At 35.8% G+C, this 14,346-nt stretch overlaps 1 protein-coding gene across 1 annotated transcript in view; it reads left to right on the top strand.

Moving 5' to 3' along the window:
- The window catches only part of MAGI2 (membrane associated guanylate kinase, WW and PDZ domain containing 2), a 555,911-nt gene that overhangs the window by 249,191 nt on the left and 292,374 nt on the right, over positions 1 to 14,346 (top strand). Inside the window, exon 6 of the mRNA XM_035723209.1 lies at positions 13,291 to 13,348. Coding sequence (XP_035579102.1) covers positions 13,291 to 13,348 — 58 coding nt within the window. The remainder of the gene's footprint in view (positions 1 to 13,290; positions 13,349 to 14,346) is intronic.

Raw genomic sequence — 14,346 nt, 5'->3', positions numbered from 1 at the left:
GAACTCGGGGCCCTGCTCCTCAATGTGCCCCCAGAGAAAAGCAGTCACTCCTGTCTCCCCAGTCTCCGGCCGCACTCCATGCTCACCTGGCCTGTGACCAAGCATTTCTATCTCTGGCACCCGACCCCGTGTGGAGTCTCCAAACCCAGCAGATTCCTGCGGTGCGCTCCCGCACCACTCCTCCCGGGGGAGGATGGGGAGTCTCCCCGGATCTGCTGCTTGTTGGTTCCCTGCTGGAGGAGTAGTGGCCCAACTGGGCCGCGGATCACAGTTTATGGCCACCCCGAGCTGAGAGCCCGCGCCTCAGCTCCATCTCTGCATCCGGCTTCCCCGCTCCAATACCTGGGAGCTCTGCGACACTCAGGCACCCCCGGTCATTCTGTGACCCCCCCAAGGGTCCTGAGACCCCACTGTCCCGTAAGGGTTCCACTCCCCGCTTAGCCACTGGAGCGATGTCCCTCAGCGGAGCCGACTTCTAAAAGGTCCGATTTTGTGTTCCGCGGCTCTATCACTTGCCAGAAGCGGGCGACGGAGGCCCCCTCCCCCGCCGTCTATCCTCCCGAATATTGCCTCGGATTCACTTCTCCACACGTCCTACCTTCCAGTAAGTGGTCGCTTCTCTGTTCAGAGAGTTGTTGCTACTCTCCTCTTCGATCTCCTGTTGAGTTCGTAGGTGTTCAGAATGGTTTGATCCCTATTCAGCTGAATTCCTGAGACCAGACGAAATCCAGGTCTCCTACTCCTTGGCCATCTTGCTCCGCCCCCTGTGAATACTTTTTGTGAACTATTCCTGGCAGTTGCACACTTTTCTATCAAATTTTTAGTCTTTTTATTTTTCCTTTTTCCCTTCACTTTTTAAAAATTCTTTTTTTTTTAAGATTTTATTTATTTATTTGACAGAGAGAGACACAGCAAGAGAGGGAACACAAGCAGAGGAAGTGGCAGAGGGAGAAGCAGGCTTCCCGCCAAGCATGGAGCCCGATGCGGGGCTTGATCCCAGGACCCTGGGATCATGACCTGAGCCAAAGGCAGCCGCTTAACGACTGAGCCACCCAGGCGCCCCCACTTTTTAAAAAATTCTTATGGGGATGCCTGGGCGGCTTAGTCCGGTAAATGCCCAACTCTTGATTTCAGCTCAGATCATGATCTCAGGATCATGAGATTGAGCCCCAGGTTGGGCTCTGTGCTCAGCAGGGAATCTGCTTCTCTCTCTCTCTCTCTCTCCCGCTGCCCCTCCACCTACTTGTGCATTCTCCCTCTCTCTCTCTCTAAAATAAATAAAGAAATCTTTAAAAAAATAAAAAATAAAATAAAGGTTCTTTATGACGGAGAGCAGCTTTTTATCACTGATATATGTTACAAATCTTTTTCTCTCAGTTTGTCTTTTATCTTGTTACATTGACTTTGGTGTTTTGGACTGTACAGAGATTCTTTGTTGCTTTTATGTACTCAAATTCACCAAGTTTGAGTCCTAAGAAAGCCTTTCCTCACACCCAATTTATAAAGGAATTTATACCTCGTATTCTCACATTGTCTCATTTGTTTAGAGTTTGGTATGGTACGTTGACTAAAAATCTATCTATTTAAGCTTCTCCATCTTCACTGGGGCCAATCTTGATAAATTGTATTTTCCTAAGAAATTATCCATTTCATTTAGATCTTCAATTTTGTTGGCCCTGGTTTGTGCAACGTATTCTCAATTTTTATGATTGCTTCCCTTTGTCCTTTCTTACTTTGTTATATGTGATTTATCTTTTAATTATAAATTAGTATTTATTTTGCTGATTTTTAAAATGAAACAGCATTTTGATTACTGTTACTATTTTTCAGTTATCTGCCATATGAATTTTTTCTTTTATCCTTTTTAATTTCTTTTTTGTGTTTTTTTTTCTGGAGAAATTCCTTTGTTGTTCTTTTTCTAGCTTTTGAATTAGGAATTCACCTTCATTATTTTTATTCTTATATATATGACATAAAATTTTCTCTGATCACTGTTTTAATTGTACCTGACAGATTTTGCTACTTAGTGTTTTCATTCCCACTGCTTCTAGAAATTCTACAATTTCAGTTTACATTTCCTTTTTAACCCAGAATTTGTTTAAGTTTCTAATTTCTAGACAAAAGTTCTTTTGATTATGATTTTATTATTAATTTCTAGATTTTATTGCATTATGGTCAGAGGTGACTGTATTATTTCTGCTTTGTGGAACTTATTAAGACTTTTTGTAATGTAATATGCAGATAATTTTGGAGAATGTTCTGTGAGTATTTGGGAAGAATATATATTCCCTATGATGGAAGTATAAAACTAGAAAAAGAGATGGGGGAGAACTAAAAGATTTGCCTACCTAATTATATTATATTTAGTTCTTCTATGTCTGTCATTTTGTCAGTTTGGCCTATCTTCAACTGGGAACAGTCTTAAATATTTGTCATTAATGTATTTCTATTCTTCTCACAACTCCTATAGTTACTGTTTTATAAAGGTGGTTTGTGTTATTTATCATACAGATATTTACTGTAATATCTTCCATATGAATTGTGACCTTCATTGTTATAACGTTCCTTATTCTTGTTAACGCTTTTAACTTGAATTCTTAAAATCTGATAGCAAGACTATAACCCTATTGTCTTATTTTTTTCTATCTGAATGGTATATCTTTGCCCAAGCCTTACTTTCAGCTTTTTTGAGTTACTTTGTTTAAATGTGTCTATTCTTTACAGCATAGAGTGGGGTTTTTCTTTATGAGCTAATTAGAAAATCTTAACAAAAGTAAATTGTGTTCATTTCTGTATTTTAACTGTCATATTATTTTATGTTATATTTATTGACCATATCATGTTCAGGGATTGTGTTTTTTATCTCTGTGAAGTCTGTTTTCTTTGGGGTTTTGTTTGTTTTGGTATTTAGAAAAACCTGTATTTGTGTTCTAATGTTTACCTTTATACTGATACCTTTTATAAGGCCCTTGTTCACTTGATAGCTTTAAGTGGTATTCTGTGACTCCCACCTATTACCAAAGCAACAATTCATCTTTGTTCCCACCTTTGTTCTACATTGATATCGACAATTAAATATATTGAATGATTACTATCAGCCCTTTTCTCCACTCATCTCTTGGTTGAATTAAGGTTGGTTTTATTAATTAGGTACCTCGAGAAGTTTTCTTGGATACAGTACTCCCCTAAATTCTTGCATATTTTATTTTTTTTAAGATTTTATTTATTCATGAGAGACAGAGGGGGAGAGAGAGAGAGAGAGAGAGAAGCAGAGGGAGAAGCAGGCTCCCAAGGATCAGGGAGCCCGATGCAGGACTTGATCCCAGGACCCTGGGATCATGACCTGAGCCAAAGGCAGCTGCTTAACGACTGAGCCACCCAGGCGCCCAATTCTTGCATATTTTAAACTCATGCATGTGTGTGTGTGTGTGTGTGTGTGTGTGTGTGTGTGTGTGTGTGTGTGTTGATACTTGAAAGATAGATTGGCTGGATATAAAATTTGGCTCACTGTTTCTTTTGAGATTCTTTAAAGTGCTGCTTCACTATTGTCTAGCTGTGTGTATTGTTCCTGAAATGTGATATCAACTTGATTTTTTTCCTATTGTAAGGAATTTATCTTCTAGTCAGTTTTTACACAGTCTTTTAAGTCTAATGGTTAACTGGTATATATCTTGAAATTGACTGTTCTGGGACCATATTCCAAGTACATGGGGAGCCATTTCAATAGATATAGTTATTTTATTTCTGGATTATAGTTTCAAGTATTCTATTATTTTCTTCTTCTTCTTCTTCTTCTTCTTCTTCTTCTTCTTCTTCTTCTTCTTCTTCTTCTTCTTCTTCTTCTTCTTCTTCTTCTTCCTCTTCATGTATTCCAATTATACATATACTGGATTATCTTTATCCTCTATATTAATGATTACTTTCTGATTCTTTTTACCTTTTGTTTATTTCATTTTGTTCTCTTGACGATTGTCATGTCTTTCCTCAATGATCCCTATTATATTTTCAGTTGAATCTATAGTCTCTAGGGCAGCTTGTATATTAGTTTGAATTTCAAATAATAGTTTTTTAAATTTATTTTCTGATTTTGGTCAACTCTGTGCTTTTTGTCTGTTAAGAGCTTTTAAATTTTGATTCAGAAAGTCTTTCTATGTTTGTAGATGCTTGTTCATATCTTGAGATTCATTACAATTTTCTCATTTGTGCTTTTTGTTTTGATGGAGATAGCAAATTTCCATTAGCTGTATTATTACAACTCATTTCTGATTTCTTAAAGTATGAATATTATCTGCTATTTTCTATTGATTTTGATTTTTTTTTCATAGACCAACAGTCATAGTTTTATCTAAGCAGAAATAAAGGATTTTGGTGAGTTACTACATTCCTAGTTCAGGAGCACCCTCTTCTGTTTCTTTTGTGAAGTACTGATTCTTTAGTGAACGACATCTTTTTTTTTTTTTTTTCAGAGAGTACTTGTATGTCTTATGGTCCTTGAATTCTGTTTTGTTTCTGCAGATACTTAATTTCTACTTCATGCTTCCCTCTATCATAACCAAATGTTTTTAAGGGCCATTTCCTCCATTGACATCAGCCCCCTCTTCTTCTTAAGCAGTGCCTTCTCAAGACTGCACTTCTCATTCTGCTCATTTCCAAACCCCTTGCATTCAACCTCACAGTAGCTATGTTCTGATCACCAGGTCTGCTGTCAGCATTTCCCCACTTCCCCACTCAGGATAAGAATTTATCTTTCTGAGGGTGATTTTTTCTGTTTTTTCATACCCCGGTCCTGGTGCCCTCTCCTTTTTTCTGCACACTGTCCACCTTTCTGATCCAGAATGGGCTCCTGAGCTGACTCTGCTGGTTTGGGGCATTTATGTCTCTACTTACATATAACTTTTGAGTTCATTGTATTTTCTTTCTCCTAATTATGTTGTAGGTATGCATTACGGGTGGTTTTATTGCTCTCTTAGTGGATATTTATGGCCTTTCCGGATAAGCAGAGAGGTTAAAATTTAGATGTTAGCCTTTACAGTATAGGAGCCCAGTATGCTTCAATAAATAATTTGAAGTAGATAATGATGATAAATAGATAGATCAATGGATGGATTAGCATAGACTTAAACAGGTTAAGAGGAGACTGGAGTTGTATATTTCAAAGTTCTTGGCACATATTTACTTTCCAGATCTTACTTTACAGCCAGACCTTTCTCCAGAGCCCTAGTAATATAAAGAAAAACACTAGGTTCATCACTTTTTGACCTTCGAGTGACGCTTGCAAACTTAAACCAAATATGACTTTTCTGAGTCTTTACCAGGTAGTATTCTTTTCTTGTGCCATGTCTTCCAGCCACCATTTCTTGTCATCATCTCAAATAGGTTACAGTGCTCTGCCGTCTTTAAGTTAGCATTACAAAAGTTCACATCTATATTTGCTAGCTTTTTTCCAGGTAGGAAAGGGCCCTTGAATGCCCAAAACATTATCAAGTGCACATTTCTTCATATATCAATATTGAATGGATTTTGTTAAAAACGAGAATGTTTTCAGAATTTGCTTTTATAATTACAAATGTATTTTGAATACAGGAAAAGAAGAGACAAAATTATAATAAAGGTTATTAATTTAAAAAGTCATCTTTTGGGTATTTTATTCTTTCACAGTATCTTTCTCTTCCTTCCTTTTTCTTATAAAAACTCACACTAAGGACTCTTGTATAACTCACTTATATTCCTAATGACTGCTAAAACTCCTAAGAACTACTTGGAAACAAGTTATATATAACTTTTCCAGAGAATTTTAATTATATTTTCTAATCTGTATACTATGTATACAACAAAAATCTAATAAAGATTGGAGGACAAGATTTTACTATGAGTATTAACTATTACCATATTGTATACTATACACGATATTATTTGAACTAGGGAAACTTTGTATGTTTCTTATGTTCTGTTGTAATGTCATTACCTCTAAAACACAATAGGAAGAGTCTAAATTAAAAAAAAAAGTTAGCCCAAAACAGTAATATAGGGTTAAAGGAAATGGTTTCTCATTCCAGTCTCTGTTCTTGTTTCCAATATTTTACTACTTTGTATGCTTTCTAAATCCATCTGCCTTTCTGGCTTTGGAGAGAATTTTAACCTGTCCACCAGGATGGGCCTCCACACAACCTTATAAGAGTTAACATAACCCATGCTGTGGCTCATAGGAGACAATGCCCCCAGAAAAGGAACAAAGTCTGACTCCAGATTTTGAGCCATATTATTGAATCTGTATCTTCCAAGATTCGAGATGCAGTAACACTTAAATAAAAATGTATTAACCTAGTTTCTCCAGGAAGCAGAAAGATAGGCAACAGAAAAAAAAAAAAAAAAAACTGTAAAATAGTAAAATTAAAAGTCTCTTGGAATTGTCTATTGAAAAAATTCAATATAATATAAAAGAATAGAAATACAAAATCCTACATTCTCCTTTTGTTTAAAAAATTAACATTATTCAAATGAGTTCAGTGTTACACATATTGGATGGGATATTAATGAAGTGTGAGTAGAAGTCATCTAATTGATATGGAGAGTTGGTAAAATAGCTTTTTTCAGTGTTCATTTTGAAAGTATTTTAGACTTCCAAAAAAATTGCAAAATACTACCGTGTTTCCATGTACCTCTCACCTAGCTTCCACTAATGTTAACATCTTTTCTAAGTGCAATTACTGAAGCCAGGAAATTAACATTCATGTAGAATATTAACTGATCTATAAAGCTTACTTAAATTTTGCCAGTCGTCCCATTAATTTCCTTTTTCTGGTCCAGGACCCCATTCCACAATGCATTTAGTTTCCTTGTCTCAATAGTTTCCTTCATACTGTGAGGAAACCTCAGTTTGTTTTTCTATTTCATGACCTTGACACTTTTGAAGAGTACAGACTGACCAGTTCTTTTACAGAATATCCCTCTATTTGACTTTGCCAGATGTGGCTCTGTATCTACCAAAAGGGCAGGGTTGTCAGCCATACCCGATTATTCTGTGGGTGGATTCTTGACCTAAGTGCAACCGTTACAATGACCTTCCAGGTCAAGTAACTTGAATCTGTTTTGAAGAAAATGAGCTGGATTCATGAATCCTTTGGGGAAGTAGGTCACAGAATTGAGATACTCAGATTAAAGTAGTGCTATCAGTGCTTGAGATAAAAAGTAACATAGAGTCAAGTATGGGGTGGCCATTCCAGGACATATACAAGATGAGCAAGCAGAAGTAGACAGTCAGTAGAAAAGAAAGATGTACTTTGGAACTGAGAGAAAAACAGAGACACAAAAAAAAGCGGCTTAGTTCAAAAGACCAAGTGAGTGAGATGAAAGGGATCTTTCTGAGATATCCTAAGGTAGTGTATCCTAGATTTCTTACAGCTGTACAGTATTCGGGTCCCATTTCCAAAAGAAATACTGTCCTCGGATTCTACAGGTTTCCCAGTTGCCGCCTGAAAATTGCTTCTCATGAGCTAGCATAAAGGAGTCTTGTTTTTTTGCATTGAAAATGGACATAACAAATAAACAGAAACAAACAAACAAATAAATTAGGAAGAGCAAATAAGTAAAAAAAAAATATAGCATGGTGGCTGTGGCCGAATCCAGGCATAACTGGATGCTTCTTTTGTCTTTTGATCCTCTTAGAGTCTGGACTGACTACAAGTTAATCTCGACAGTAACACAGACTTCTGCAGAGTGGATCATGATAAGAATATCTAGTCACTGAATTTGCCCTATGGTTCCATGGCCTGAAGAAAATCTCAATTAAAACAGTTTTTAATGCAGCATTAACCTTGTTGATCTCGATTGTTTATTTTCCCCTGTTGCACAGTATATGTTATTCTTTCATTAGTGTGACCTTAATCATTCTCAAATGTATCAGGTATTGTTGAATACCATACTCTAAATAACCCAGGACCCAAGAGCTCCAAGCTACATGCTTGTCTAATTGGGCAAATAGTACAAAACTGGAAATTCTTTTTCTCAGTTGTTAGCTTAATTTTAAAGAGAAGGAATTGGTTTTTAAAGACTAATTCAAGTCCAATAGTTCATTTTCACAGTGAAAGATGACTCTTAACTTTCTTAACTTTTCATCATCTAAATATATATACTATCCAGCTTATAATTTTAAGTTTATTTTTTGATTTGTCTTTTTATGAGGGAAGAAAAACTTGTGGTTTTTCATTAACATTCTAGTCTTGACCTTTCTTTGCTACTCAGGAAAACATCATTAAGGGGAATACACACACACACACACACACACACACACACGTGCACACACACGTACATATTCATAAACACACAGAGAGCATTATATTCATTGATTGTAGATTTGTATACCCATTCTGCCACATTTACAAATGAACTGATGTATGTATCTGTTGCTGGTTTCTTGTAACATCCATCCATTAATTCCTTGCAGAATGAATAACAACTCTTTATAACAGGCTCGAGCTACAATGTATCATCTTGTCTCAAAATAAATAAATGAAAAATTAATAAGTTAATAAAGTAATTAAAATGCAGACTCTGAATTCAGACATATGAGTTTAGAAATTGACCCATTAACTGTTAGAACCTCTTGGTATCTCCATTTCCTCATCTTATAAATTTTGAGGATTAAGTCAAGTCAAGTTAATTTTGAGGATTAAGTGATTTGTTTTTTTCATAATGTACCTAAAACAGTGCCTGGTGCATAGCATTTAGTTCTCATTATGTTTTTCTATCTCTTCTCACCTTGGGCCAAATATGGTAGAAAATATAAAAAAATAAGATTCAATTCACATATCAGAAATAAAATGTTTAATAAACATTACTTCCCCTCCCCCCAAAAATGTGAGTCATGGATCACTAATAGTGAAAATGCTTGAAGTACTTAATACTTAGAGTATAAATATTTATAGCATATATTTTGTTTTAGAATGAATTAGTAATTTATTTTGGAAATGTGGAACAAGCAAGCAAACAAACAATATATTGATGTGTAAGGCAAAGCAAATCAGAGTCCCCCTAAATTCTGATGACGACTTTGTGGTGGCAAATAGGGCAGGATGCTAAATAAATAGTGTGCATTGCAAATCTACAAAGATAAAGAATCATTTAACTGTACTTTTGTGATGTATTGCTTAGAATTAGTAATTAACTCAAAGCATCAAAGATGAGGAGTAAGTGAAGAAATAGTTTACATTATAAAATATAATTTTAATATTTTGACCATGAAATGTTTTCATCTAATAATATCATTAAGACACAGGACTTAAAAAAAAAAAAAAAGACACAGGACTAGTCACATAAAATTAACCATGTTAGCTATATATTAGTGAATGTGATTATTTTACATATTATTAAATTCATGAGATGATATTAAACCTGTTATAACTATGAATCCACATATTCAGCCATATTAATAATAGTCATAATATCAATTGCTATCATCTGTATATTCTTTTACTTTAGTTGCTTGTAAAGGGCCCTCAGCAGATATCTGTCAAACAGATTCTGTTTTTTAATAGCCAAATTCTCCAATAGCTTGGGGGATTTGGTGAAAACCATCTGGACTGTTCTTGTCCTTAATCTAAATTAAGTGTTGTTTATGCTGTGCTAGACAGAGTGTCTAAATTGATATCTAAATTGGTTAAGCTCACTAAAAGCAGAATATAGGGATTTTAAATTCTGAGTTGCTGTTAGGGTAAGTGAGTTAACACATGGAAAGCCCATCAGTACCTTGATCATAGTAAATATTCAGTAATACTCATTATCATTTTGAAAGAAAAATTTCTTAAGGTACTATATGTTTATTAAGACATGACTAATCTAAGAAAAATAAAGTCATAGCCTAGACTTCATGTTAAAACAAAAAAAGAAACACTAGAAAAATATCTTCAGTATTTAAGCTAGGCTCCAATGACAGAGCCATAAAGGGAAACACTGAGAAATTTACCAAATAAAATTTAAAACATCTGTGTTAAAGAAAACGTTCAACACATGAAAAAGTGCTCAACATCCCTTGGCATCAGGGAAATCCAAATCAAAACCTCCATGAGATACCACCTCACACCAGTCAGAATGGCTAAAATTAACAAGTCAGGAAACGACAGATGTTGGCGGGGATGTGGAGAAAGGGGAACCCTCCTACACTGTTGGTGGGAATGCAAGCTGGTGCAGCCCCTCTGGAAAACAGTATGGAGGTTCCTCAAACAGTTGAAAATAGAGCCACCCTACGACCCAGCAATTGCACTACTGGGTATTTACCCCAAAGATACAAATGTCGGGATCCAAAGGGGTACATGCACCCCGATGTTTATAGCAGCAATGTCCACGATAGCCAAACTGTGGAAAGAGCCAAGATGTCCATCGACAGATGAATGGATAAAGAAGATGTGGTATATATATACAATGGAATATTATGCAGCCATCAAAAGGAATGAAATCTTGCCATTTGCAACGACATGGTTAGAACTGGAGGGTATTATGCTGAGTGAAATAAGTCAATCAGAGAAAGACATGTATCATATGACCTCACTGATATGAGGAATTCTTAATCTCAGGAGACAAACTGAGGGTTGCTGGAGTGGTGGGGGGTGGGAGGGATGGGGTGGCTGGGTGATAGACACTGGGGAGGGTATGTGCTATGGTGAGCGCTGCGAATTGTGCAAGACTGTTGAATTACAGACCTGTACCTCTGAAACAAATAATACATTATATGTTAAAGAAGAAGAAGAAGAAGAAGAAGAAGATAGCAGGAAGGGAAAAATGAAGGGGGGGAAATTGGAGGGGGAGACGAACCATGAGAGACTATGGACTCTGAGAAACAAACTGAGGGTTCTAGAGGGGAGGGGGGTGGGGGGATGGGTTAGCCTGGTGATGGGTATTAAAGAGGGCACGTACTGAATAGAGCATTAGGTGTTACACGCAAACAATGAATCATGGAACACTACATCAAGAACTAATGATGTAATGTATGGTGATTAACATAATAAAAAAAGAAAAAGAAAATGTTCAACAAAATTAAATCTAAACAAACTTAAAAAAATATATGCAACGTGTTATAAAGGGTTAATATCCTTTATAAGTAAAGAACTCTTATGAATTGACTTTAAAAAATGAGAAAGGTACGAAAGAAAAAATAATTGCCTGAGGATAAACGTATAAAAAATGTTTGAACCAGCTAGCAACCCAAGAAAGGTAACTTAAAACAACTGCAAACTGCCATTTTAAAATCAATTTGGTTGGTGTTTAAAATAATGATACACAGTACCTTATCTGCATATCCAAAAATTCAAAAGCTCTAAAAACTGCCTTTTGTAACTCATTTGGCAGCAAAACGTAACCTGACTTGGACACTCTAGAAGCAAAACGGTGTTACCTGATATGAAGTACTCCTTATTTGTGCCTTTTAGTGCAAATTACATAATTATGGTTGCATAAATACTCATGTGTTTGATTATTAACTGCTTTCCTGGACTCTGCTCAGAGTGTTATGGGACAGAAGGCATTTGCATCATGTTAACTTTTGAAAATCAGAAAAAATTTTTTTAAAGATTTTTATTTATTTATTTGGCAGAGACATAAAGAGAGGGAACACAAGCAGGGGAGTAGGAGAGGGAGAAGCAGGCTTCCCCGCGGAGCAGGGAGCCCGATGTGAGGCTCCATCCCAGGACCCTGGGATCACGACCTGAGCCAAAGGCAGACGCTTAGCGACTGAGCCACCCAGGCGCCCCCAGAAAAATTCTTAATTCCCAAACCTAACTGTCCCTAAAAGTTTTAGATGAAGAACTGCAGACCTGCATTTAATTTGACAGTACAGAAAAACAAAGTTATTCAGAAACCCCCAGTGAGATTACAAACTGTTCTATTTTTGTGAGTGGGACAGCGATAATCTGGCAATTTATATCAAAAGCCCTAAAAGGGTATATGCCCTTTACTCCCAAATTCCACTTCTAGTAATTTATTATTATTAAATTATTAGGAGAATGATGAAAGATTTAGGTTTTAGTAAGTCCAAGATAGATGGTATATAACAGGTAAAAACTGGAAAGTCCCAACTATACAGTGACAGAAGAGGTAGGGTCATCCAGGCTCTAGCCACACTACAGACCACTGCTGTGCCACTTTTAAGTGATATTGTATAGTAATGCTCATTCACATTGAAGATGCCTGTGGTATCTTGTTAGGTAGAAATACCAGGCTACAAAAACAATATGTACTATATGATCTAATTTCTTAGAAAAATATTTGTATTTACCTATGTCTAAAAATATTCAAAGGATATTCACCAAAATATGAACAGTGGCTATCTCTGGATGGCAACATTGCAGATGTTTCTAATTTTCTTTTTATAACTATGCCTTGTCTACAGTGAACATGTGTTATTACTACAATAATAAGACTTGTAAATTTCATTTAATTATATCATATAAAGCATGCCAATATATCTGACTTAGATTCCAAGTTCTCTCTCTATATATAATTAATATCTATCAAGGAAAATATGATATGCATTTTATTTATAAGAGTTAGTAATTATAAAGGCTCATGTGTCTGGAAAACAGTATCATAAAGCAAAGCCTTGTTTTCAAATAGCATGTTTTTGCTTATAGAAGCCTTCACAGTATTGTTGATATTTTAAATGTGTATGTATAAAAATTAGCCATGAAGAATGGGAAATGTAAACCATACTGCCAAGGAAAGTGGGTTTACAGTTTCAGACTTTATAAAAAATATGCCCAGAGAGTATATTGCCAGCATTCAAATTCTGACCCATGTGGAGAGAACAGCAAGCTAACCATCTTGAGTCGTGGGATGTCAATTGAGAATTTATAATGCCTTTGTTTCAGTCGTCAGAAACAGTTTGCAATCCTCGGAAATGTATTTTGACAATACGATCTTTATCTGGAAATACTCCTTTTAACAATACAAATAAATAAGAAAACCGTATGCACTTTCAGGAAAGCAATTTGCCTTCTGTACTGCCTTGAGTGGTGATAACACGAGGACGTGCCATCCTACTGCTTGGCATGGGATAAACAGCTAGACCCAGCAATATATCTGCAGAGAAGACAGCTCTGTGTCTTAACTCCCAATTTTTAAGTCAGTGCTTATTATAGTTCCTACAATATGCGTCAGAAATTTGGTGCTGACTCTGAATGCTTTCTTCCACTTTGGTAGACTACTTCTGCAATCTGTGAACAATTAAATTGTATTACTTTTTATTAGAAATTGTGATATCTGTTGCTTCTTTACTGAAAGAAATAATTCTTTATTTTTCAGAGCTTCCATATGGCTGGGAAAAAATTGATGATCCCATATATGGCACTTATTATGTTGAGTAAGTCTTTAAGTTTCCTACGAATTTCTTATTAATATGTGGTGAAACTGTTTTAGTATTTCAGTTGTTGAGCATGTGTGGCCAGCAGCACCTTTCCTTTCCTTTCATCTCACTTTGAAGTATCCACAAAGACTCTAGCAGCCCCAGCGAGCTCTCTCTTCCTTCTCCAGCTGGCTAATTGGTCATTCTTTTCCTTTGACCCATGATTCTAAAACACCAATTGGAAAAGTGTTTCACACTGTCCTCCAAATGAGTGATAATTAAAGATATCAAAGTAAATGCCCTTCATTTTGCAGTCACAATGTTGGGAGCGGACTTGTTGTGAAAAAGAGATGTTCTATTAAACTAGATTTCAAAACCAATTAGACGAAGCAGCCGTACTTTCCAGTTGAAGGATAAAATAAAACTTAGATCTGTTTTGTTTTGTTTTTTTCTCTTTTAAGGCCCCATTTCAAATCAATAGTATTCTTTCTGTAGATTGGACTTTTATGTTATCTAATGGAGGCTGCATTGCTTTAATGTATCTTAGCATGTGAGTTATCCCTTCTATCCATTATTTTATTTCAAATAAAGCCCCTGTTAGGGATTAAATTATATACACATTAAGGAAAATCAGGTAATATTCATAATTTCCAAAAGTTAAATATGCAGCTTACTTTTCTAGAACCCCCTCTTCTGATAGAGAATTTTTTTTTATTCCTCCTAGTATGTAATGTTGTTAATGTTATTTGGGTGAATAACAAAGCCTACACATTGCTTAGAAAAAGTGTACTACCCAAGAAATGTAGAGACTGAAAAACTAAAGGTGTTCACATTATTTATCAAGATCTAACTCTGTTTCCTCTAATCACATTCTGTTTAACAATAATAATCTAGATGGTCAAGGGTTAGAGATTAATGACACTATTGCTAAATTGTTTTACTAACAATATTCAGTCACTGAGCTTTTACTAAGTGTCAAGCCTTTCTTTGTGCTGGGGAGGTACTGATGAGTAAGT

The sequence above is a fragment of the Zalophus californianus genome, chromosome 12, assembly GCF_009762305.2.
Source record: "Zalophus californianus isolate mZalCal1 chromosome 12, mZalCal1.pri.v2, whole genome shotgun sequence".
NCBI lineage: Eukaryota > Metazoa > Chordata > Mammalia > Carnivora > Otariidae > Zalophus > Zalophus californianus.
The sequence above is the reverse complement of the archived record's forward strand: the minus strand, read 5'-3'. Positions and strand labels throughout refer to the sequence as shown.